General features: G+C 58.6%; 3 protein-coding genes across 5 annotated transcripts in view; 2 read left to right on the plus strand and 1 right to left on the minus strand.

Annotated features, from left to right (window-relative positions):
- Positions 1–13,025, plus strand: part of Nbeal2 (neurobeachin like 2) — a 37,206-nt gene extending 24,181 nt beyond the window's left edge. For all 3 annotated transcript variants that reach the window (XM_042701480.1, XM_042701481.1, XM_042701482.1), the window contains 27 exons: positions 839–1,017; positions 1,260–1,419; positions 2,117–2,254; positions 2,380–2,751; positions 2,877–3,026; positions 3,433–3,590; positions 3,954–4,078; positions 4,183–4,318; positions 4,765–4,925; positions 5,026–5,330; positions 5,725–5,820; positions 6,832–6,956; positions 7,073–7,213; positions 7,826–7,956; positions 8,068–8,177; positions 8,275–8,392; positions 8,682–8,779; positions 8,872–8,988; positions 9,548–9,637; positions 9,741–9,850; positions 10,021–10,181; positions 10,313–10,407; positions 10,593–10,709; positions 10,834–10,992; positions 11,122–11,270; positions 11,498–11,633; positions 12,467–13,025. In XM_042701480.1, coding sequence (XP_042557414.1) covers positions 839–1,017; positions 1,260–1,419; positions 2,117–2,254; positions 2,380–2,751; positions 2,877–3,026; positions 3,433–3,590; positions 3,954–4,078; positions 4,183–4,318; positions 4,765–4,925; positions 5,026–5,330; positions 5,725–5,820; positions 6,832–6,956; positions 7,073–7,213; positions 7,826–7,956; positions 8,068–8,177; positions 8,275–8,392; positions 8,682–8,779; positions 8,872–8,988; positions 9,548–9,637; positions 9,741–9,850; positions 10,021–10,181; positions 10,313–10,407; positions 10,593–10,709; positions 10,834–10,992; positions 11,122–11,270; positions 11,498–11,633; positions 12,467–12,568 — 3,939 coding nt within the window. In that variant the 3' untranslated portion in view covers positions 12,569–13,025. The remainder of the gene's footprint in view (positions 1–838; positions 1,018–1,259; positions 1,420–2,116; positions 2,255–2,379; positions 2,752–2,876; positions 3,027–3,432; positions 3,591–3,953; positions 4,079–4,182; positions 4,319–4,764; positions 4,926–5,025; positions 5,331–5,724; positions 5,821–6,831; positions 6,957–7,072; positions 7,214–7,825; positions 7,957–8,067; positions 8,178–8,274; positions 8,393–8,681; positions 8,780–8,871; positions 8,989–9,547; positions 9,638–9,740; positions 9,851–10,020; positions 10,182–10,312; positions 10,408–10,592; positions 10,710–10,833; positions 10,993–11,121; positions 11,271–11,497; positions 11,634–12,466) is intronic.
- A 765-nt stretch (positions 13,026–13,790) lies between these two features.
- On the plus strand, positions 13,791–16,887 carry LOC122126932 (death domain-containing membrane protein NRADD-like). The gene is made up of 5 exons (XM_042701483.1): positions 13,791–13,919; positions 15,133–15,345; positions 15,982–16,165; positions 16,246–16,385; positions 16,487–16,887. The coding sequence occupies exons 2-5, from the start codon at positions 15,333–15,335 to the stop codon at positions 16,804–16,806; spliced, it is 657 nt and encodes a 218-aa protein (XP_042557417.1). The 5' UTR covers positions 13,791–13,919; positions 15,133–15,332; the 3' UTR covers positions 16,807–16,887.
- A 623-nt stretch (positions 16,888–17,510) lies between these two features.
- The window catches only part of Setd2 (SET domain containing 2, histone lysine methyltransferase), a 70,625-nt gene continuing 64,713 nt past the window's right edge, over positions 17,511–23,422 (minus strand). Inside the window, exons 19-21 of the mRNA XM_042701479.1 lie at positions 20,361–20,441; positions 18,544–18,645; positions 17,511–18,340 (exon numbers count right to left, since the gene is read on the minus strand). Coding sequence (XP_042557413.1) covers positions 18,179–18,340; positions 18,544–18,645; positions 20,361–20,441 — 345 coding nt within the window. The 3' untranslated portion in view covers positions 17,511–18,178. The remainder of the gene's footprint in view (positions 18,341–18,543; positions 18,646–20,360; positions 20,442–23,422) is intronic.

A 23,422-nucleotide genomic window follows, 5' to 3' on the forward strand; every position in this document is an offset into this window, starting at 1 on the left:
TCCAGACTGGCTTTGAACTGCCATCCTCAAATTTCCACCTCCTGAGGAGCTAGGATGACAGGCGTGAGCCACCGGCGCCCAGCTAGGAGACTCTTATCTCCAACAACCACCGAGGAACAGAGAGCTGTGGCTCAAGTGGTAGAGCACCAGCCTGGAGTGAAAAAGCTAAGGGACAGTGCCCAGTCCTTGAGTTTGAGCCCCAATACCCGAACACACACACACACACACACACACACACACACACACACACACACACAGAGCTTCTTGGAGCCTAGATTGGAAGGTCTTTCCTGGCTTGCACTTCTGGTTTGGGAATGAGCCACAATTCACCCAATTCCATTCTTCCAGACAACTCCTAGACTAACTTGCTTTCTGCCTGCCTGCCTCCTTCCTTCCCTTCCTTCCCTTCCTTCCTTCCTTCCCTCCTTCCTTCCCTCCTTCCTTCCTTCTTTCCATCCCCACTTTGGTTTTCAGTCCCGAGGTATGAACTCAGTACTTTCAGTACTGAGATATGAACACAGGGACTCAAATTTGCTGGATCTTAATCCTCCTATACCTCCTACATATCTGGGATTACAAGTGTGCATCATCACACCCAGCCTGTTGGTTGAGATGAGGGTCTTGGCTAACTTTTTGTCTGGGGCTGGTCACATACCACCATCCTCCCCATCTCTGCCTGCCGAATAGCTGGTACTACAGCCATGCACCACCATGTGTGGCCAATGGTCTTGAGGACTGTGAAGTAATGTCTTTGGGGAGAGGCTCCTCTCCTCTCTGGGATTCAATTAAGGGCCCAGGGTTTCCCCTCAGCCTGATTCCTTTCCCAACATTCCCACAGCAAACCCCCGAGGAGGAGCTGTGCAACCTGCTCACCAACGTGCTGTTCTCCGTGACGTGGCGGGGCGTGGAGGGCAGGGACGAGGCGGCCTGGCGGGAACGGGGCCAGGTCTTCTCTGTGCTCACCCAGCTGGGGGCCTCCGCCACCCTTGTCCGCCCTCCAGACTGCATCAAACGCAGGTGAGCCGGGACACCGGTGGCTCTCGCCTGTCATCCTAGCTCCTCAGGAGGCTGAGATCTAGAGGATCGTGGTTCTTCAGAGCCAGCCCGGGCAGGAAAAGTCCGTGAGACTCTGATCTCCAGTGAACCACCAGAAAACCAGAAGTGGTGCTGTGGCTCAAGTGGTAGAGCGCTCGCCTTGAGCTGAAGAGCTCAGGGTCAGTGCCTAGGCCCTGAGTTCAAGTCCCACCCCCACCCTTCAGCCTCCTGGAGATGATGCTGGAGTCAGCCCTGACCGACATCAAGGAGGCCCCTCCTGGAGACCTGGGTGCTCTTACCCAGCAGGCTCTTTGGCTGCTCCGCCTACTTCAGGACTTCCTGTGTGCCGAGGGCCACGGCAACCAGGAGCTATGGAGTGAGAAGGTACGACGTTCAGGGGGCGTACGCCTCACGAGACTTGGCATCCACAGGCCCTGGTAGGCCTTAGGGTAGAGGGGGTACATAGGGCAGGCCTGGGACCACAGGGGGTGTCAGCATGATGCTCTGATTGCTGAGGGCGAGACCAGATAGATACCAGGGCTTGGGGTGTGCTGATTCACCTTACAGATTATGTCAGGCAATCAGGGTCTGTGATCTCGGTACAAACCCTACCCAGTGCTAGGTGCTAGTAGCTCTATAATCCTAGCAGAGATAGAACCATGGATCGAGTGATAGAGCACCATACTTGGACCAAAAACAAAAGGCTGGCTGGGCGCTGGTGGCTCACGCCATGTCATCCCAGCTACTCAGAAGGCTGAGATCTGAGGATCAGGGTTCAAAGCCAGCTGGGGCTGGAAACCCCAGGAGACTCCTATGTCCAATTAACCACTCAGCAAACCAGAAGTGGCACTGTGGCTCGAGTGGTAGAGTGCTCGCCTTGAGCACAAAGAGGCTTAGGGACAGCACACCCAGGGCCCTGAGTTCAAACCCCATGACGGACAAAAACACCCCAGTCCTACATGATCTGCAGCCTGACTTTGCCTTGCTTGCTCCCTCCCTGGCTGGGGCAAGGAGTCGGGGGAGGGACCCCTGGCTTGGGCGTGGTGTCATCCGCCAGGGCTGCATTGTGTGTGTGTGACAGCTCTTTGAAGGCGTGTGTAGTCTGCTGGACCGCCTGGGTGCCTGGCCCCATCTGACCAACAGCACGGCCGATCTCCGCGAGCTGGCGCAGATCGGCCTGCGTCTCGTGCTTGGCTACATCCTGCTTGAGGATCCACAGGTGAGCAAGGCCGTGTGCATGCGTGTGCATGCATATGCATGCGTGTGCATGTGTGTTGTGTGTGTGGGGGATGATCACTGAGAACAGTCAACCTCCTTCACACCCCCTACCCCCCCATCCCACAGCTGCACGCCCAGGCCTACGTGAAGCTGCACACGCTCCTGCAGACCGCAGCACCCGTGCGTCGCCAAGAGGCCTGCTACGTGCTGTCCAAGCTGGAGGCTGCGCTCAGCCGCGCACTCAATGCTGCCCCCTCCTCCCCGGACACCCTCACGGAGCATGCGCAGAGCGCCTCCAACGCCAAAGCCACGGCAGCCAGTGAGCGTTGCTCTTGGCTGGTGCCCCTGGTGCGCACGCTGCTGGACCGGGCCTATGAACCCCTGGGCCTGCAGTGGGGCCTGCCCTCCTTGCCGCCCACCAATGGCAGCCCTACCTTCTTCGAGGACTTCCAGGCTTTCTGTGCCACTCCAGAATGGCGCCACTTTATCGACAAGCAGGTACCTACATAGCTGGGAAATGGGGGGGAGGGGGTACCAATGATTGAGGCCTGGGGGCCTGGGCCATGCATCAAGCCCTCACCGGTTGGTCTGTCTGTCTGTCTGTCTTTGCCCGATTCTCCTAGGTGCAGCCCACCATGTCCCAGTTTGAGATGGACACGTATGCCAAGAGCCACGACCTCATGTCGGGTTTCTGGAACGCCTGTTACGATACCCTCATGAGTAGCGCTCAGCGGCACCATCAGGAACGCTTGCAGTGTCGACGGGCCTTCCAGGTGTGCGGCCTCCTGTGGGTAGGAGGAGTGGGGGGATGAGGACTGTGGGGGGGACAGGACCCTGTGTCCTGGGCTTGGCTGATGATCGAAGCAGGCAGGGCACCCGTGGCTCACGCCTGTCATCCTAGCTCCTCAGGAGGCTGAGATCTAGAGGATCACAGTTCAAAGCCAGCCCGGGCAGGAAAAGTCTGTGAGACTCTGATCTCCAATGAACCACTCACAAAACCGGAAGTGGGGCTGAGGCTCAAGTGGTAGAGCCCTGGCCTTGAGCTGAAGAGCTGAGGGACAGCACCCAGGCCCAGAGTTCAAGCCCCATAACTGATTACCCCCCCCCAATAGAAAAAGAGATCAGGAGAAGCAACAACCCTCTGGGACTGACCCTCTCCCCCCACCCCCTCCTTGGCAGGAGCTGGTGTTAGAACCTGTGCAGCGGCGGGCACGCACGGAGGGCTTGCGCTACGCCACATCACTGAAGCAGCAGGCAGCGCAGCACTCCACCGCTCTGCTACACTGGGGGGCGCTGTGGCGCCAGCTCTCCAGCCCGTGTGGGGCCTGGGCACTAAGGTAGGGCTGGGACTCAGGGTGGAGAGCTATAGGAAGCTTGATGAGCCAGGAGCAACCAGGCTGGGAAGGTGGCTCAGTGGTAGAGTGCTCGCCTAGCATGCATGAAGCCCTGGGTTCGATTCCTCAGTCCCACGGACACAGGAAAAAGCCAGAAGTGGCTCTCTGGCTCAAGTGGTAGAGCGCTAGCTTTGAGCTAAAGAAGTTCAGGGACAGCGCTGAGGCCCTGAGTTCAAGCCCCAAGAGTGGAGAGCGAGAGAGGGAGAAAGACATATCCTGGTATTCCAGACCAATGCATCGGGGTTGGGGGAGAGATGGAAAGAGTCAATGGCCTTCTTCTGCCCACCATTGGGGATCTATCCGTAGGGACCCCCCAGCCCCCCACTGGAAGCTGTCCAGCGCCGAGACGTATTCACGCATGCGCCTGAAGCTGGTCCCCAACCATCACTTTGATCCTCATTTAGAAGCCAGCGCCCTACGTGACAATCTAGGTGAGAGAATGAGGCCGGGGCACCCTCCCCTTCCCCCCACTGGCATCTCCCTGGCATCTCCCATCCTGCCTTGCGCTCTCTGAGCCCCTTCTGGTCTCTCGTAGGCGAAGTCCCTCTGACACCCACAGAGGAGGCCGCGCTGCCTCTGGCAGTAACCAAAGAGGCCAAAGTCAGCACCCCGCATGAGCAGCTGCAGGAAGACCAGCTGGGCGAGGAGGAGCTGGCTGTGCTGGAGACCCCGTGAGTGGGGGTGGGGAACCCCAGGACTCTTGGAGATCTCCGAGTGGAGTGTCACCCCGTGTGTTCTTGGGGACTCCCTTCCAGAACCTGAAAGCACTTCCCCAAGCTAGGTGCTTGCTGGGTGCAGGCTTGGTGGCTGATTGATTGATTTTTGGGGATCGTGGGGCTTGAACTCAGGGCCTGGGCGCTGTCCCTCAGCTCTTCAGCTCTACCACTTGAGCCGCAGCACCGCTTCTGGTTTGCTGATGGTTCCTCGGAGAGAAGAGTCTCATGGACTTTCCTTCCCCGGGCTGGCTTTGAACCACCATCCTCAGATCTCAGCCTCCCGAGTAGCTAGGATGACAGGCGTGAGCCACCAGCACCTGGCTATGGGCGAAGTTGGTAAGAGACCCTAACGGATGTGGATACTGCTCTTCCACCCCTCTCCCCCCTCCCCTCACCCCAAGGATGGAGGCCGCAGAACTGGATGAGCAGCGGGAGAAGCTGGTCCTGTCGGCCGAGTGCCAATTGGTCACGGTGATGGCCGTGGTTCCGGGTCTGCTGGAGATCACCACCCAACACGTGTACTTTTATGACGGCAGCATGGATCGCGTGGAGACGGAAGAGGGTTGGTCCCCATGGAGCCAGTGAGGGGGAACTCCTCAGGCAGGGACTTGCCTGAGGCCTGGGGTGTGGACTCCTGAACCCCCCCTTTCTTGATCCTGCAGGCATTGGGCACGACTTCCGGCGTCCTCTGGCCCAGCTGCGAGAGGTCCACCTGCGGCGCTTCAATCTGCGGCGCTCAGCCCTCGAGCTCTTCTTCATCGATCAGTCCAACTACTTCCTCAACTTCCCCTGCAAGGCCCCCGCTGCTGCCGGGTCTGGATCCGGATCTCCACCCTACCCCAGCGCGCCGCATACCCACATCCGCAACCAGGTGTACTCCTGGCTTCTGCGCCTGCGCCCGCCCAGCCAGGGCTACCTCAGCAGCCGCTCACCTCAGGAGATGCTGCGGGCCTCGGGGCTCACCCAGGTGGGAAGATGCATGCTGGCCTTCACTGTGGGAGGCGGGGCTGGGGAGGGGGGCCGTGCACATAGAAGGGGTGAATCTGAAATCAGGGTACTTAAAAAATGGGGTGGGTGCCCTGCGCTGGTGGCTCACGCCTGACATCCTAGCTACTCAGGAGGCTGAGGTCTGAGGATCGCGGTTCAAAGCCAGCCTGGGCAAGAAAGGCCTTGAGACTCTGATCTCCAATGAACCACCAGGAAACCGGAAGTGGCGCTGTGGCCCAAGTGGTAGAGCGCCAGCCTTGAGCTGAAGAGCTGAGAGACAGTGCCCAGGCCCAGAGTTCAAGCCCCACCACCGACAAAAACAAACAAATAAATAAATGGGGTGGGGGAATCACGTCTAATCTCTGCTCCCTTAGAAATGGGTCCAGCGCGAGATCTCCAACTTCGAGTACTTGATGCAACTGAATACCATTGCAGGGCGTACCTACAATGACCTGTCTCAGTACCCCGTGGTGAGGACCCCATTCTGCACCCCTTCCCCCCACCTCTTCCCTCCCCCAGGCCCTTGCTTTCTGTCAAGGGTAGGAACCCATTCCTGAGTCAGTTGTTTGCCTTTAAGATCTGGCCTCTGTTCCCTGGCACCTTGCCCCCCCACCCCCCCCATCAAAACCCTGAGTCCCTTCTCCCCTCTTCCTCCCAGATCTTATTTGGGATGTCCATCTTGGAAAGTCAGGACCGGAGTCTAATCCATTCCCCTGGCTGCCCTTCCAAATGGCATCTCCCTGGCCTGTCTTGTTAGCAAGCTACATGCCCATCTTTTCCTTCCTTCCTTCCTTCCTTCCTTACTTCCATCTTTTTTTTTTTGCCAGTCCTGGGGCTTGAACTCAGGGCCTGGGCGCTGTCCCTGAGCCTTTCCGCTCAAGGCTAGCACTCTACCCTTTGAGCCACAGCACCACTTCCGGCTTTTTCTATGTATGTGGTACTGAGGAACGGAACCCAGGGCTTCATGCATGCTAGGCAAGCACTCTACCACTAAGCCACCTTCCCAGCCATTTGGTGGATCATTAGACTTAAGAGTCAAGAGTCTCTCTGACTTTCTCCTGCCTACACTGGGTCTGAACCACAATCCTTAGATCTCAGCCTCCTGAGTAGCTGGGATTATAGGCATGAGCTACTAGTGCCAGGCACTAAGGCACTTTTTTAAATCTATCTATCTATCTATCTATCTATCTATTGTGCCAGTCCTGGAGCTTGAACTCAGGACCTGGGTGCTGTCCCTGAGCATCTTGTACTCAAGGCTAGTGCTCTACCACTTGAGCCACAGCACCATGACCAGCTTTTTCAGCGTGTGTGATACTGAGGAATCAAACCCAGGGCTTCATGCATGGCTAGGCGAGCACTCTACCACTGAGCCACCTTCCAGCCCATTGGTGCCCGTCTTTTCTAAGGAGTGGGAGGCAGGCTCGAGCTGGCCAGCTAGGGAAGACCCTCACCCAGCTCCTTTCCCGGGGTGGGCCGGCCAGTTCCCCTGGGTCTTACAGGACTATGTGTCACCAACCCTGGACCTCAGCAACCCAGCCGTCTTCCGGGACCTGTCCAAACCCATCGGCGTGGTGAATCCCAAGCATGCGCAGCTCGTGAGGGAGAAGTGAGCAGGGGAATAGAGGGGGGAGGGGGCAGCAGGCTGGGTGGATGGGTTGGAGCTGGACCAGAGAAGGGCTTCTGTGGATCACTTCCTCCCTGGGACCCTCCCCCTCCCCCCAGGTACGAGAGCTTCGAGGACCCAGCTGGCACTATTGACAAATTCCATTACGGCACCCATTACTCCAACGCCGCGGGCGTAATGCACTACCTCATCCGTGTGGAGCCTTTTACCTCTCTGCACGTCCAGCTGCAGAGTGGCCGGTATGCCCAGGAGAGTCGGGCGGGGGGTGGGGGGCGCAGGAGGGAGACTCATCATAGGGAGAAGGAAGGCCCTTTCTTTTTTGGTTGGTTGTGGGGCTTGAACTCACGACCTGGGCGCTGTCCCTGAGCTCTTTTGCTCAAGGCTCATTCTCTGCTAGAGCACCACTTCCGGTTTTCTGGTGGTTTATTGGAGATAAGAGTCTCACTGCCTTTCCTGCCCGGGCTGGCTTTGAACCACGATCCTCAGATCTCAGCCTCCTGAAGAGCTAGGGTAACAGGTGTGAGCCACCAGCCACTGGCGATTTTTTATTATTTTTATCTTTGCCAACCCTGGGGCTTGAACTCGGGGCCTGGAGCACTCTCCCGGAGCACTTTTGCTCAAGGCTGGCACTCTACCACCTGAGCCACAAGTCCACTTCTGGCTTTTGGCTGGCTAATTGGAAAGCAGAGGCTCATTGGCTTTCTCTTATCTGGGCTGGCTTCAGACGCTGATCGTCAGATCTCAGCCTCTGAGTAGCTAGGATGACAGGCGTGAGCCTCCAGCCTCCCTGTATAACCCCCTCTTCCTGCCACACCTTCTCCCTCACCACGGCTGTACCCCCTCTCTGCCAGCTTCGACTGCTCCGATCGGCAGTTCCACTCAGTGGCGGCCGCCTGGCAGGCCCGGCTGGAGAGTCCCGCCGATGTGAAGGAACTCATCCCCGAGTTCTTCTACTTCCCTGACTTCCTGGAGAACCAGAATGGTATGGTGCATGCTGGGAGCTGGCCACTGTGATGGTGGGGGGAAGTTGGGGCAGAGTGCACAGGGGATGGAGAATCTACCCAGAGATCCATCCGACTCGCTCCTCTGCCAGGCTTTGACCTGGGCTGCCTGCAGCTGACCAATGAGAAGGTGGGCGATGTGGTATTACCCCCCTGGGCCAGCTCTCCTGAGGACTTCATCCAGCAGCACCGCCGGGCTCTGGTGAGGAGGTGACCACACCCAGAAACGCGGGGCCATCAGGGCTCAGGGAGGTGGTGGAGGGAGGTGGGTGGAGCATCAGCTGTCTTTGTCCAATCAGGAGTCGGAATATGTGTCCGCCCACCTGCACGAGTGGATCGACCTCATCTTTGGCTACAAGCAGCGCGGGCCGGCAGCCGAAGAGGCCCTCAATGTCTTCTATTACTGCACTTACGAAGGTAAGGCAGGATGCTGCCCATGGGGGCCTGGCGTAGTGCGGGGGGAGGAAGGGAGGGCTCATCAGAAGACACAGATAAAGCCAGGCGCCGGTGTCTCACGCCTGTCATCCTAGCTACTCAGGAGGCTGAGATCTAGAGGATCGCGGTTCAAAGCCAGCCTGGGCAGGAAAGGCCGTGAGACTCTGATCTCCAGTGAACCACCACAAACCCAGAAGTGGTGCTGCGGCTCAAGTGGTAGAGCGCTCGCCTTGAGCTGAAGAGCTGAGGGACCTTCTGATCTCCCTCCCAGGGGCCGTAGACCTGGATCACGTGGCAGACGAGCGGGAACGGAAGGCTCTGGAAGGTATCATCAGCAACTTTGGGCAGACTCCCTGTCAGCTGCTGAAAGTAAGGCCAGTGTGGAGGATGGGGGGGGGGGCGGGTAGGGGGGTCCCCAAGATGCCTGTGCCCTGGGTGCTGAGCAGTCCCCATATTCACAGGAGCCACACCCAGCCCGGCTGTCGGCTGAAGAAGCAGCTCAACGTCTTGCACGCCTGGACACTAACTCACCAAGCATCTTCCAGCACCTGGACCAGCTCAAGGCCTTCTTTGCGGAGGTGAGCGACACTTTGGGCCTCTGCGTTTGCCTGGGTTAGCTCTTCTAACCTCCCTGGCCTTCGGAAGAAGGGTTGATCTGACTTCTGAGGTCACAGATTTGAAGGCATCTTGGAGCTGGGCGCTGGTGGCTCACGCCTGTCACCTTGGCTACTCAGGAGGCTGAGATCTGGAGGATCGTGTTTCAAAGCCAGCCTGGGCAAGGAAAATCCGTGAGACTCTGATCTCCAATGAACCACCAGGAAACCAGAAGTGGCACTGTGGCTCAAGTGGTAAAGCGCTCGCCTTGAGCTGAAGAGCTCAGGGACAGTGCCCAGGCCCAGAGTTCAAGCCCCACAAATGACAAAAAAAGAGATAAGGCTGGCTTTGAACCATGGTCTTCTGGATCATGGGTGTTAAACCCATCCAAACTTGATACCTCGAAGGGGGTCTTCTATGCTCCGCCCACTAGTCTGAGACCACCCTCCCCCCACCCCTGGGGGCTAGAGGGCTTGGAGGCTTCGCAGATTGCATTGTGGGTACTCCTGATGGGCCTTCAGCCCTGGCTCTGTTTCCCCGCAGGTGGTCAGCGAGGGTGTACCTTTGGTGCTGGCCCTGGTCCCCCACCGACAGCCCCACTCCTTCCTTATCCAGGGCTCCTCCGATTTGTTGGTAAGTCTCCTGGATCACGCCCGACCTGAGCTCCATCCATCCACACTCTCCCCGTCCCCCTCCGTCCCCAAACGCCTGCGTGTCCCCTCCCTCCCACCCACAGGTGACCGTGAGTGCTAGTGGGGTGCTGGGCACCCACAGCTGGTTGCCCTACGACCGCAACATAAACAACTACTTCAGTTTCAGCAAAGACCCGACGCTGGGCAACCCCAAGTAGGTCCGAGGGATTTTTGTGGCGTGGAGGATGGGCAAATCCTGTGTCCCCCAGGGCAGCTGCAATCTTGGGGGGTGGGGGGACACTTCCCAAGGCTCCCCCCATGGTATCTAGGTTCATCTTGTAGGGTCCAACCGCACTTAACCCTCTTCCTCACTGTGGCTCCCAGGATGCAACGGGTCCTGAGTGGCCCCTGTGGTGTGAGTGCGCATGCACTGGCCGTGGCCCCCGACGGGAAGCTGCTCTTCAGCGGCGGCCACTGGGACGGAAGCCTACGAGTGACCGGACTACCTCGGGGCAAGCTGTTGAACCAGCTCAGCCGCCATCTTGGTAGGAGCAGCCTCTGGGCATTGGGGAGAATGAGGCAGTTGGAATGGGGGTCCAGGGGGGGCACCCTGAGGCTGTCAGGAGGGTATAGTGACCCTTCTGCCCATGTCTGGCCTTCCCCCTTCTCCATGAAGACGTGATCACCTGCCTGGCGCTGGATACCTTCGGCATCTACCTCATCTCCGGCTCCAAGGACACCACGTGCATGGTGTGGCGGCTTTTACAGCAGGTATGGCTGACGGTGGTGGTTTATTGGACATAGAAGTCGCACAGACTTTCCTGCTTGGGCTGGCTTGGAACTGTGATCCTCAGATCTCAGCCTCCTGAGTAGCTAGCATGACAGGCGGGAGCCACCAGCACCTGACCCTTGGCCTTATTCCAGGGCCGGTCCTAAGCGCATCTGCTTCCTTACAGGGTGGTCTGTCAGTAGGGCTGGCACCCAAACCCGTGCAGGTCCTCTATGGCCACAAGGCTGCCGTGAGCTGTGTGGCCATCAACACGGAACTTGACATGGCGGTGTCTGGAGCGGAGGTTCGTACACATCGGGGATCCCCCTGGCTGCTTGCTAAGGGGGTACTGTGTACCTGTTGTTTTCAACACCCCCCCTTCACCCCCCACCTCCTACCCAGCATCCTAAGGTGCCTTTTTTTCTCAGGATGGAACTGTGATCATCCACACCGTACGCCGTGGCCAGTTCGTGGCAGCGCTCCAGCCGCCGGGTGCCACCCTGCCTGGCCCCGTGTCCTATCTGGCACTGGGGTCTGAAGGCCAGATTGTGGTACAGAGCTCAGCTTGGGAGCGTCCTGGGGCTCAGGTATGGGGCAAAAAAGGGAGGGGAAATCCCTGCTCACACAGAACAATGGGATAGTTGGACCAGTGCTGGGAGGGGGGGGGGGCAGGGGAAGAAGGGGAGCAAGTTGCTGATACGGCCTGCCCTCCCTAGGTGGCCTATACCCTGCACCTGTACTCGGTGAATGGGAGGCTGCGGGCTTCGCTGCCCCTGACAGAGCAGCCCACAGCCCTGACGGTGATGGAGGACTTTGTGTTGCTGGGCACGGCTCAATGCGCCCTGCACATCCTCCATCTGAACAAGTGAGCCCCCCTCCCCACGTCTACCAGTTCCTGGTGGTTGGCAGCACCCTGTCGGGCCTATGTATCCTGTGTAGGTGCCCAGGGCCACCCACCGGTGCCTAGATCCCCGGTGGAGGGGGGAACGTGGCCCTGGGTGTGATCCAAGTGTTCCGCTCAGTGATGAGGACAGGGGATGGAGAGAGGGTCATGGGTGGGCCTTTTCTTCCCCTGTCCTCTCCCCCCCCCAGGCTGAACCCCGCCGCACCTCCCCTGCCCATGAAAGTACCAGTCCGCAGCCTGGCCGTGACCAAGGAGAGCAGCCACGTACTGGTGGGCCTGGAAGACGGCAAGCTGATCGTGGTGGGCGCCGGGCAGCCCTCCGAGGTGAGGAGGGGGGTGAGGGAGGGGGGTGATGGGAGAGAGGGGTGTGTGTGTGTCCCCCAAAACCCAGCAGAAAAAGGGGTGGGTGATGGGAGAGGAGTATGTGTCCCCCCAAAATCCAGCAGGAAAAGGGGTGGGTGATGGGAGAGGAGTGTGTGTCCCCCCAAAATCCAGCAGGAAAAGGGGTGGGTGATGGGAGAGGGGTGTGTGTGTGTGTCCCAAAAACCCAGCAGGAAAAGGTGGGTGATGGGAGGGAGGGGTGTGTGTGTCCCCAAAACCCAGCAGGAAAAGGGGTGGGTGATGGAAGGGAGGGCTGTGTGTGTGTCCCCCCCCAAACCCAGCAGGAAAAGGGGTGGGTGATGGGAGAGGGGTGTGTGTGTGTCCCCCAAAATCCAGCAGGAAAAGGGGTGGGTGATGGGAGAGGGGTGTGTGTGTCCCCCAAACCCAACAGGAAAAGGGGTGGGTGATGGGAGAGGGGGGTGTGTGTGTATCCCAAAAACCCAGCAGGAAAAGGGGTGGGTGATGGAAGGGAGGTGTGTGTGTGTCCCCTAAAACCCAGCAGGAAAAGGGGTTGGTGATAGGAGAGGAGTGTGTGTCCCCCCAAAATCCAGCAGGAAAAGGGGTGGGTGATGGGAGAGGGGGGGGTGTCCCCCAAAGCCCAGCAGGAAAAGGGGTGGGTGATGGGAGAGGGGTGTGTGTGTGTCCCCCAAACCCAGCAGGAAAAGGGGTGGGTGATGGGAGGGGGTTGTGTGTGTGTCCCCCAAACCCAGCAGGGAGTGGTGGTCCCGATGACTCACCCCACATCCCTGCTACCCGCCTGCCATCCCCACCCCCAGGTGCGCAGCAGCCAGTTCGCCCGGAAGCTGTGGCGATCCTCCAGGCGCATCTCCCAGGTGTCCTCGGGGGAGACAGAGTACAACCCTGGAGAGGCTCGCTGAGCTGGCCACGCCCCCGGGAAACCACGCCCACTGGAGGCACCGCCCCAGGAAACCACGCCCACTGGAGGCGCCGCCCCCATGAAACCACGCCCCCGGGAGGCCCCACCCCGGGAAGCCCCGCCCCTGGGAGGCCCCGAGCAGGCCATACCCAGGGGGTGGGCGGGGCCTGCCCCCTTCGCTCAGGGATTGGCGAGTGGCGTCCCCCGGAAGTCCCGCCCCCTCGCCGGCCGAGGCGGCGGGAGGTCCGGCGCCGGCCTCCACGGCCTCCTGCAGGGAGTTTGCACAGGGCGCGGGCGGGCGCGGGGGAGGGGGGGCCGGGGTGAGGATCCCCCCCAGCTCCTGAGCCCCCACGCCCCCCCCCCAGCGGAGAGCACACAGGACCGCGCGTGGCCTTCGAACCCCGGCGGCGCCGCCCGCCCGATCGCAAGCAATAAACCTGGCCTGGGTTTTCTTTTCATTGGTCGTGTTCGCAGCTGTTGGTCTGCCTGCGCCGCCGAGGCCCGGGGGTCGCTCGTCTCCCCAGCGGCACCGACCCAATCCCAAGAATCACCTCCAATCCTCCACCTCCCTCTCCCGGGGCTGGGGGGGGCCTGGTGCGCGCTCCCGGGGCTGGCCGGGCCTGGTGCGCGCTCCCGGGGCTGGGGGGGGCCTGGTGCGCGCTCCCGGGGCTGGGGGGGGCCTGGCGCGCGCTCCCGGGGCTGGGGGGGGCCTGGCGCGCGCTCCCGGGGCTGGGAGGGGCAGTGTGCGCTCCCGGGGCTGGGGGTGGCCTGGTGCGCGCTCCCGGGACTGGGGGGGGGGCGGTGCGCGCTCCCGGGGCCGGGAGGGGCGGTGCGCGCTCCCGGGGCCGGGAGGGCGGTGCGCGCTCCCGGGGCCGGGAGGGCGGTGCGCGCTCCCGGGGCTGGGGGGGGCCTGGTGCACGCTCCCGGGGCTGGGAGGGCAGTGCGCGCTCCCGGGGCTGGGCCAGGCCCTGGTGCGCGTTCCCGGGGCTGGGAGGGGCAGTGCAAGCTCCCGGGGCTGGGCCAGGCCCTGGTGCGCGCTCCCGGGGCTGGGAGGGGCAGTGCAAGCTCCCGGGGCTGGGCCAGGCCCTGGTGCGCGCTCCCGGGGCTGGGAGGGGCAGTGCGCGCTCCCGGGGCTGGGAGGGGCAGTGCGCGCTCCCGGCCGGCCCAGCCCGCTGCCAGGGAAGGGCGGAGGCCGCGCCCTCTTGCTCGCCCCGCCTCCTCATTGTCCTCCCCACGCCCTCCCCGCCCAAGGCCGAACCCCGAGCCGGGTCTTTCCCGGCGTCCGGAGGCCCCCCAGCCCGGCCAGCCCGGCCCGCGTGGATCCCGGCTCGGAGGGGCCATCGCCGCCGCAGGTCAGGAGCAGGGGGCGGGGAGGGGGGGCTGTGGATAGAACCGGGGTCCCTCTGGGCCTCTGTGTCCTCCCCCCCCCCCAGGAAGCTGGGCGAGCCTTTGGGGTTCCCATGTCGGCCTGCAGCAAGGCCTGTGCGTGTGCGTGTGTGTGCATGTGTGTGTGTGTGCGTGCATGTGTGTGCATGTGTGTGTGTGTGAACCAGGGCAGCGTGGGCGCTCGTGCCCCGGCACATGCCCGGGCCTGGCTGCTGCTGCTTTAAACAGGATCCTTCCCCCTCCCTACCCCGCCAAAAGCCTGACACCCCATGTAGTGAGAGATCAAACCCCATTAACCCCCCCCACACACACATATACACATGGCAAAGCCCGCCCTGACACCCCCCCCCCCCCCCCCGACTTGGTCATTAACACAGGGTGCATGGATGCTGGAGGGGGGAAGGGACATTCATTCCTTCTCCTGGCAAGAAAGAACTGCTCAACCCCCCCCCCTGCCCCCCTTCTTCCCAAACTCTCAGGAAGTGAGGCCCAGTAGATTCAGTTCTATGGGGGAGAGGGGTGTCCAGGGCGGGTCTTTCAGGGCCTTCTCTGAACTTCCAGGTGGAAAAGTGGGGTGGGGGGAGCCACCCTCATATTAGACCAAGAAGGGCTGACCACTGGGAAGCGATCCATCACGACAGGAAGGCTTCCCTCTTTGAGGCCTTAGGATGCTGGCTTCCTGGGCCCAGAGGTGTCTTGGAGTGATCAGCCTCTCCCTGGCGGGCCAGTAGGTTGCATCAGCCTGGTTGTGATGGAGATTGGGGTCGGAGGGCACATCTCCTTTGGTGGGTGCCCCTTATCTCTGTACTCACTCAGGATAAATGTTAGCTAAAATCTTTTTTTTTTGGGGGGGGGTCAGTCATGGGGCTTCAACTTAGGGCCTGGGTGCTGCTGTCCCTGAGCTCTTCAGCTCAAGGCTGGTGCTCTACCACTTGAGCCACAGCACCACTTCCGGTTTCCTGGTGGCTCACTGGAGATAGGAGTCTCACAGACTTTCCTTCCCTGGGCTGGCTTTGAACTGAGATCCTCTGGATCTCAGCCTGAGTAGCTAGGATGACAGGCGGGAGCCACCAGCACCTGGCCAAGATCTTTTAAAATAAGGCAGTTTCCAGCCTGTCCTTTTCCAGGTTGAGCTGCATTTCACCGTCTAGGGCACCTCACCACCCCATCCGATCACAGGAGGAAGCTGGTCCAGCTGTGGGGTGAGTTAACGTGGACCAGGACATCTCAGAGCAGGCCTGAGCTTTCCCAGTATCCCTGCACAGACACAGCCAAGCTTCCCGCTTCCTCTCCTTGGTGCAACTCTACTTATCCAAGAGAGAGCCCAGCAAGTGCTTTGCGCCGACTTAACGCTTCATGTCTCCAGCCACAGCGAAGGCATGATGCATACAGGTACACACCCCTTGACCCCGATCTTAAAGACAGTGGACAGGGAGTGCAGCAGAGGTTGGAAATCAACCCAATCATGGGCCGTAGAGCCCTGGTCTATTCACTCATCTTGTATCGGGTTGGGAGAAGATGGCAGTAGCTTTGGCCAGTTGTTCTAGTTTGTAATGATCCATCAGAACTCCTGTGCGAAGGTACTGGGAATTGAACTCAGGGCCTGGGTGCCGTCCCTTAAGTGTTATATTTTTGCTCAAGGCTGGCATCCTACCACTTGAGTCATGGCTCTACTTCTGGCTTTTTGGTGGTTAATTGGAGAGAAAGGAGTCTTACACAGCTGGGCGCTGGTAGCTTACACCTGCAATCCTAGCTCCTCCAGGAGGCTGAGATCTGAGGATCATGGTTCAAAGCCAGCCCGGGGAGGAAAGTCCGAAGTCTCTAATCTCTTAACTACTGAGCAAAAACTGAAGTGGCACTGTGGCTCAAAGTGGTAGGGCACTCGCATTGAGCACAAAGCAGCTCAGGGACAACACTCAGGCCCTAAGTTCAATTCCCCCAAGACTGGCAAAACATAAAAAAAGGTCTCACACTTTTCCTGTCCAGGCTGGCTTTAAATCGCAATCCCCTGTATATCCTTTCCTCTAGATAAGCCCCTGAGTACGCAGGACATGGAAGAAGTATGGGTAGGAACTGGGGAGGTTTTGTCCCCCAATACCTCCTCCCCGTTCCCCCCCGAGCCTCCAGGGACCTCTGGGAGCATCATTCCTGTTTACTGCGCCCTGCTGTCCACCGTGGTTCTTGGCCTGCTCGCCTACGTGGTCTTCAAATGGTAGGACGGTTGGTCTGGGCAGTGCCACAAAAGCACCCTTCCATCCCCGGCAGCCTGAGTTCACCTCCTGCTCCCCACAGCTGGCGCTCGCGCAAACAGAAACAACAGCTGGCCAAAGTTCGGACCGCAGAGCTGGGGGTCCTGGACCAGAGGCCTGGTGAAGAAAGCACCATCTTTCTGGACTCTCCCGGTGGAACAGAACCCAGCGGCCATCCCCAAGGTAAAAGCCTCCTTCATCTGGGATCCCCCTGGGTCCCCACCCCCCCATGCCGCCCTGGGCCTCCTGTGTCTGACCGATCTCTGGGCATGACCCCATCCCAGGGCTACAGCCAGACCCCGACTGCCGACTTTACCTTCATCTCCCCCGGAAGCAGCAAGAGGAAGTGGAACGGCTCCTGGAGGTGCCCGGTGAAGCTGACCAGGGCTGGCGGGCCCTGGCAGGGCTTCTGGGCTACGAGGTTGAAGCTGTGGAGACCATAGGCAGGAGCCAGGAGCCGGCCTATACCCTGCTGAGGGACTGGGCGGCCCAGGAAGGCAGCCGGGCTACCCTCCGGGTGCTCCGCGATGCCCTAGCTGCCCTACACCGTGAAGATGTGCTGCAGGTGCTGGGCCCTTTGGTGGAGGGCGACTCTGTGGTATGAGTTGGGGGTCTTGCCCACCTATTCCGGTGCTCCCTCTTTTCTACTTTTGTATCCTGTATTAAAGGTGGCTTTGGATTTCTCGCTCTGGCTCCTCAGGCCTCTGGGACATTGAGTAGCTGGAAGGCAGAACCTCCCCCCTGCCAGGAAAGGGCTGGGGTGCTTCACGCACCTCCTCCAGGCAGCAGCTAAAATGAGTGGCAGTAGCGTTATGTGCCTTGTGCGGGTTTGTGAGCTTTGGAGGCTCCGCCCGGATTTCACATCCTGCGCATGCCCTTTGCTGGCTGGGTTGCCATGGGAAGCCAGTGAAGACTTGCTGAACTTCGGCTTCCTCGGGTCCTGAAGCCTTCGAACTCCAATGCAGAAGCCGGGGTTCCAGATCATTTTCCTGGGCTGGGAACATGGCTGAGTGGTAGAGTGCTTGCCTAGCATGCATGAAACCCTGGGTTCGATTCGTCAGTGCCACAGCCAGAAGTGGCGCTTTGGCTCAAGTGGTAGAGTGCTAGCCTTGAGCAAAAGCAGCTCAGGGACAGCGCCCAGGCCCTGAGTTCAGTTCAAGCCCCAGGACGGGGGAGGGAGGGGAAGAGGGGGATGGATTTTCCCGACTTGGGCCATGAACAAGTACACCCTCTCCTCCATTCCCCCCCCCCATGCACGCACACACACGCACATGAGCATCAACTCTCAGGGAACACACAAGGCCAAGTTCTTTAATTGATTTTATTTTTTACATAAAAAGTTCAGTAAAAATTGGATAAAGTAAAGTGATTTTAAGCAGTAAATCAATCTTATCAACATAGCACGAGGCTGGCCAAAACCACAAGGCAGCCTGCTTCGGAATATTTACATGATAACAAATTAAACCTTGCAGGAGAACTTAAACCGTCCTTACAAAGTTTTCCTGTGATCCTAGCACATGGAGGCTAAAAGCAAAACAAAACAAAAACAAAACAAAAAAAAACAAAAACTGGGGCGGGGCTGGGGGGAGGGAACAAATTATTTTCAATATATTCACATATACATTAAAATATAATACAGATGGTCAGGGTCGGGGGTCAAGGGGGGGGAATGCGCATGGGTCTGTGCGCTGACAGCACCGCCAAGGAGGAGACCCAGGTCACAGGTTGGGGTCAGGTCTGGCCAGGGTGTTCCCCAGGTGGGGGGGGGGTTGTTTCCCATGGCCCCTGACCACCTCCCAACAGCTCACAACGGGGATGGGGGGCGACTTGGAGCTGGAGCTCAAGCTCTGTTGACTCCTGCAGCTTTGGATGGCCGGGGTGCTGGCCACGGAGCGGGGCAGAGGCTGAAGGATTTCTTCTCCCTCGAATCCCCCCCCCCACCCCGACTGCCCAGCCGGCCACCTGCGCCCACACAGTCACTCTAGCTCGGTGTCCTCTTTGGGTTTGTAAACAGCCCCAAACTTCTGCATGTACTTCTTGATGTACTCCTTGGTTTTGTGTTTCACATTCTCGTTGCACTCCAGGTCCTCGGGGTTCTTACAGTACTTCAGCTCCTTGTTCATAACCCCGTGCGTCAGCTGTCCAGGGCACAACAAGACATGCGCGCGGCCACCGTTAGAGGAGCAGTGATGGAGGGGAGGGGCGGGAGGGGCTGGGCGGAGCATGGCCCCCCTGCCCAAGCCCTCCCGCACACGCCGCCCCCTCCACCCTGGCATCTGGCAAGCCAAAAAGCACGCTCCTAGGCCAGGGGGGCCATGCCAGACGGGCGCAGGGGAAGTACCTTGCGGGCCAGGTGCTTGAAGTCCTCGGTGGTGGTGATCCTGCCGGCTTTGCAGTCAGGCTTCCGGTAGGGGTTCAGGCACTGCACGATGAACTGAGACATCTGTGGGCGGGGCGGGGCGGGGCGCGGCTGAGCGGCAGCACTGACGGACGCATGGGCGGCGCGCGCCTGCGTGGCGGGGCCGCGCCCCCGCCCTGCTCCAGTCCCCGCCCTGGGGCTGGCGTGCAGGGCATGCCGGGAAGCTGGGGGGTTCCTGGGGAGCGCTGGTTTGAGTCCCCTCTTGGGCTGCCCCTGCAGGGGCTGTCCTGAGCAGTGGCTCTCCAGCAGCGCTGGGTGAGATCACAGGGGACGGGGGGACAGAGGGGAGCGCCTCCCCTCCCTGCAGCCCCACGGGCAGCCAGGAGGTCGAGGAAAGAGGCTGGACCCCAAAAAGGGACGGAAGAGCTGCAGCCTGGCTGGGCAGGAGCGCCCGGCGCCCTCCCCCGGGGCCGGCTGTGTTTCTGGATGAGCCTTGCGGGCACCACCCCCGCCATGGTGACCGGGCTCCCCTGCCCTCCTCTTCCAATCCGCTCACTCTAAACGGTCACGGGTTTCACCACTCACCCGAATCCCCACAGCAGGGTCCCCCCAAATGCAGACGGGCCCCTGAGCAAAAGCGCTTCTGTCTAGCCCCATTCCAACAGCCTCGCGTGCCCTGCGACAGCTACCCACAATCCTTTGAGCGAGCCAGGCTGTCTGACCAGCCGCCACCCAATACAGCAAGACAGGCAGCCAGGTGACGTCAGGCCTCAAGCCCCCCCCCCATCCTCAGCTCGCTCTCCCCAGACGCTTCCCCCACCACACGAGCCCCTTCACGTTCCCCACTGCCAGTTGTTATTGTTCCTGTTCTTATTTGTGTGTGCATGCGCACGCGCACATGTGCATGCGTGTGCTGGCATTTCAACTCCTGGCTTCAGGCTCTCAGTTGGCTTTTGTGCTCATGGGGCGAGCGGGAAGTTCAGGGTCCTGAAGGCTGGAGGACGGGGAGACAGCGCACAGCCCGCAGCATGAGAGGGCGGGCTGGCCTCCATTCCCCCTCCCTTAACGGGGGGTGGGGTGGGGCGGGGGGGACAGCCGTCCATTAAAGCCTCAAAGAAAACAACTGCAACTTGAGCAAGAAGATGTCAAGCTCAAGTCTTTTGTCAAGAACTTGACTTTTCAAGCTGGGGGATCGTGTTCACACCTGTAATCCTAGATATTCAGGAGGCTAAGACATCTAGAAGATCACAGTTTAAGGCCAGTCTGGGAGGGGGGGGGGGGTAGAAACAGGACCTCCCAGGGGTGGAAAAGAAAAAAACTCTGGGCTTGGAAGCGTAACTTGAGTGGCACAGTGCCAGCCTCGCAAGTGGGAGTCAAGTTTAAACCTGAGTTAACACCCCCCGAAAAACAGTCCTAAGAGTTCTTCCACCTATATGATTGGAATGGCGGTGCCTGTCTTGACTATGAGGGGAGAAATCCAAGGAACGTGAGCAGAAATGTCATCCTGATTGTAAGGGGTCTTCCCAGTGTGTCCCCGCACAAGTTCACAGTCCAATCACAGAACTAAGGGAACAGCCATACGGTAAGGCAGCCTTCCCAGCGCACCCAGCCTCCCTGGGCCTTCGATCCTTTACAAGGCCCGGATGTGGCTGCTGAGCAGAACGGGCTGGGGAGCGGGAGTCCTTCAAGCCAGAGCTCACGCTCCTGCCTGTCTGTGCCCAGGTGGGGGGGAGGCGCGTGCACAGCTGTCACGGGTCACGCGTGGAGAGGGGAGTCCGGGCCGCTGGGGCAGGCCTTACCTCTTTTCGGAACACTTCTTTGCTTTTCTTCGCCAGCTCGCTGGAGGTGTCTGCCTCGGCTGTCTTGGGCTTTTTCGATGTCTACAAAATGGGAGAGAGAACACAGCGGCGTGAACATGAAAAGTCAGTTTAGCGAGGCCCTGCTGTCCCCCGCAGCCCCCCTGCCCACTTGACTTGAGCCAACTTGGCTGCTGGGTTTCAAATCCCGCCATCTGGCTCTGGCCTCCTGAGAAGGACCTCCAATCCTCTAATTTAAGCACTCGCATGGGGGTGTGCGCACGGTGACACGCTGGCTCATCTGGATATTAATGTTGCTGGCCCGGACTCAAGTTGCTAAACCTCTCCTGGCTACTCAAATCCCCTCTCCTCTGAAGCCGGAGCTGCCCGGACTATGGAAGAGGGAGTCAACATGCAGGAGAAACTCCTGAGAGGAAGACTTCTAGTTCAGGATCGAGGATGAAGGGCAGCAGAGGTGAGGGAGGGGGAAGATGGAGTCATCCAAGCCAGTCACCAGATAAGCAGACCCAACACCCAGAAGATACTTTGTCCCAAGATGGGAAGATGGCCGGTGCCGGTGGCTCACGCCTGTCAGCCTTACTACTCAAGAGGCTGAGATCTGAGGATCGAGGTTCAAAGGCCGCCTGGGCAGGAAAGTCTATGAGATTCTTTTTCTCCAAGTAACTACAAAAAGCCAGAAGTGGCACTGTGGCTCAAGTGGTAGAGTGCTAGCCTTGAGCAAAAGAAGCTCAGGGACAGTGCCCAGGCCCTGAGTTCAAGCCCCAGGACTGGCAGGGGGAAAAAAAAATCACTGTGCACATTCCCCTTTGATAAAAGTAATTTCGGATGGATCGAGGAGCTCCAGCTGAGGCTTAGAACACAATCCTTCGGGCTTCTCCCGGGTTCCATTGTCTCCATTTCTACAGACAGTATGAAGGCTCTAGTTCTGCTGATGCATGCTACTTCCTCAATTCAGGGCTCACCCCCTAAGAAAAGGTGCCACTCCTTTGGCTGTGGTTACCATCATCTGCTTTCTATGATGTATTACAAATGCTTTACATAGTTTCCATGTTTCTACTTCTCTTTCTCTCACTGTGGGGGAGTGAGGGTGGGGTGGGAAGTTAGACCAGATCCAACTTGTTTTCAGGGGAAACACACACACACACTAGCTTCTCAGGAGGATCTAATCTCCCCCCCTCCCCCCAACCTAGCTATTCAGGAGGCTGATATCTGTGGATCATGGTTCAAAGCTAGCCCAGGCAGGAAAGTCTGTGAGACTTGTATCCTCTAATAAACTACTCAGAAAAAGCTGAAGTGGCGCTGTGGCTTAAGTGATAGTGCTAGCCTTGAGCAGAGACAACAACAACAACAAAAAATACCCCCAAACACTCCAAAAACAAAAAGAAATCACCAAACGCATGGGGCTTTCTTCGCTGCTGTTTTGTTTTCTTGGCAGTACTGGGGTGTAAACCCAGTGAAGTCAGGACTTTGTATTTAAACCACACCTCCAGACCAAATGTTTTGACTTTTATATGTGTGTGTGTGTGTGTGTTGGTCCTGGGGCTTGAACTAAAGCCCGAGCACTGTCCCTGAGCTTCTTTTGCTTTAGGCTAGCAGGCTTGAGCCATGGGTCCTCTTCTGGCTTTGAGTAGTTTACTAGAGATTTAGTCTGGCTGACTTCTTACTTGGGCTGGTTTTTAACTGCAATCCTCAAATCTTTGCCTCCTGAGTAGCTACAGGCACAAGTCACCAGCGCCAGGCTTCTTTTTCTTTTGTGGTCTGAGATCGGGACTCTAACTCGGGACTCAAAACTGAAGCTTTCATTCATTTGGCTAGTGCTCTACCAACTGAGCCTCGCCTCCACCCCCGAGATGATTATTTTTTCCAGTTGTAGAAGAGCACACAGTCCACAATAAGACCTCATGGAGCAAGAGCTTTAAGAGTGATTTGCATTAGCCAATAAAATTCCACCATCTTCCCAGCTGTTCCTTGTGTAGATCTCAGAAATGAGCAGCAGCCACAGGAGCACGCAGAGTGACTTCAGGTCTGACAACCACCTCTAGGATCCTGAGCCTGAGCAGCTGGGCCCATGGGAACATTTTACACTTTGCCCCCCTTTGGAGAGGTTATGTGCTCGGAACTCTAAATGCAGTGCGTGTGTAATACCGCTCTAGTTAGTCCCTGACTTGGTGAGATCCTGTTTCAACCCACAGTGCGCGGAGCTCTTGTCTAGCTGCTCTCCTGGCTCTCAGGTCGCCGTGAGGGAGAAGGAGGAAAAGGCTGAACTGAAGTTCGCCCAGGCTGACCTCGGGGCAAATCATTTGCTCCAAGGACTGACATTCATAAACCCCACTTTTCTCGGTCTGTGGTCAGCATGGGAAAGGACTATTTAAGCTGGACACCAAGCAAAGGAATCAAGAGCCAAAGGGAGATTTGCCATCACCATGAAAAACCTGAGGACCCCTGCCTCATTCCCCCAAAGTCCCCGTTTAAAAGTTAGCATTAGCTGGGCGCCAGTGGCTCAGGCCTGTCATGCTAGCTACTCAGGAGGCTGAGATCTGAGGATCGCAGATCAAGGCCAGCCCAGGCAGGAAAGTCTTATCTTCAAATTAACTTCAGGGGGAAAAAAACAAACAAACCCCAAAAACACTGGAAGTGGAGCTATGGCTTAAGTAGTAGAGCGCTAACCTTGAGCACAAAAGCTCAGAGATAGTGCCCAGGCCCTGAGTTCAAACCTCAGGACTGGCATGCATGCAAGTATACACAAAGGTCTTGCTAATAATAGCCAGGGGCCCACCTCCTCCACACACCTGGCTGTAAGTGTGGTGTAGGCCTGTGTGTGTTTTTCTCTGGTCCCCAGCTGATAATCAGGTATGCTCACTCAACAATGTTACCATCTTTGCTACCCAGGTCTGGCTTCTGACAAATCCCTCTAAAATGTGATTTCTTGGTTCCTCGCTATGACTGAGTAGGTATGCGTGAATCATTTTGCAAACTGACCAACAAATGGCAGCATCCACTGGAAAAACTCTCTCCGCCTGAGATCCCACCTTTTACGACTTCCC

This window comes from Dipodomys spectabilis, unplaced genomic scaffold (assembly GCF_019054845.1).
Source record: "Dipodomys spectabilis isolate Male_0828 unplaced genomic scaffold, ASM1905484v1 ptg000292l, whole genome shotgun sequence".
Classification (NCBI taxonomy): Eukaryota; Metazoa; Chordata; class Mammalia; order Rodentia; family Heteromyidae; genus Dipodomys; species Dipodomys spectabilis.

Excerpts from the sequence above, each read along its gene's own strand:
- LOC122126932 (XM_042701483.1), top strand. Across the intron at positions 16,166-16,245 it reads GCCTACGTGGTCTTCAAATG|CTGGCGCTCGCGCAAACAGA; the intron begins GTAGGACGGTTG and ends TGCTCCCCACAG. Across the intron at positions 16,386-16,486 it reads ACCCAGCGGCCATCCCCAAG|GGCTACAGCCAGACCCCGAC; the intron begins GTAAAAGCCTCC and ends ACCCCATCCCAG.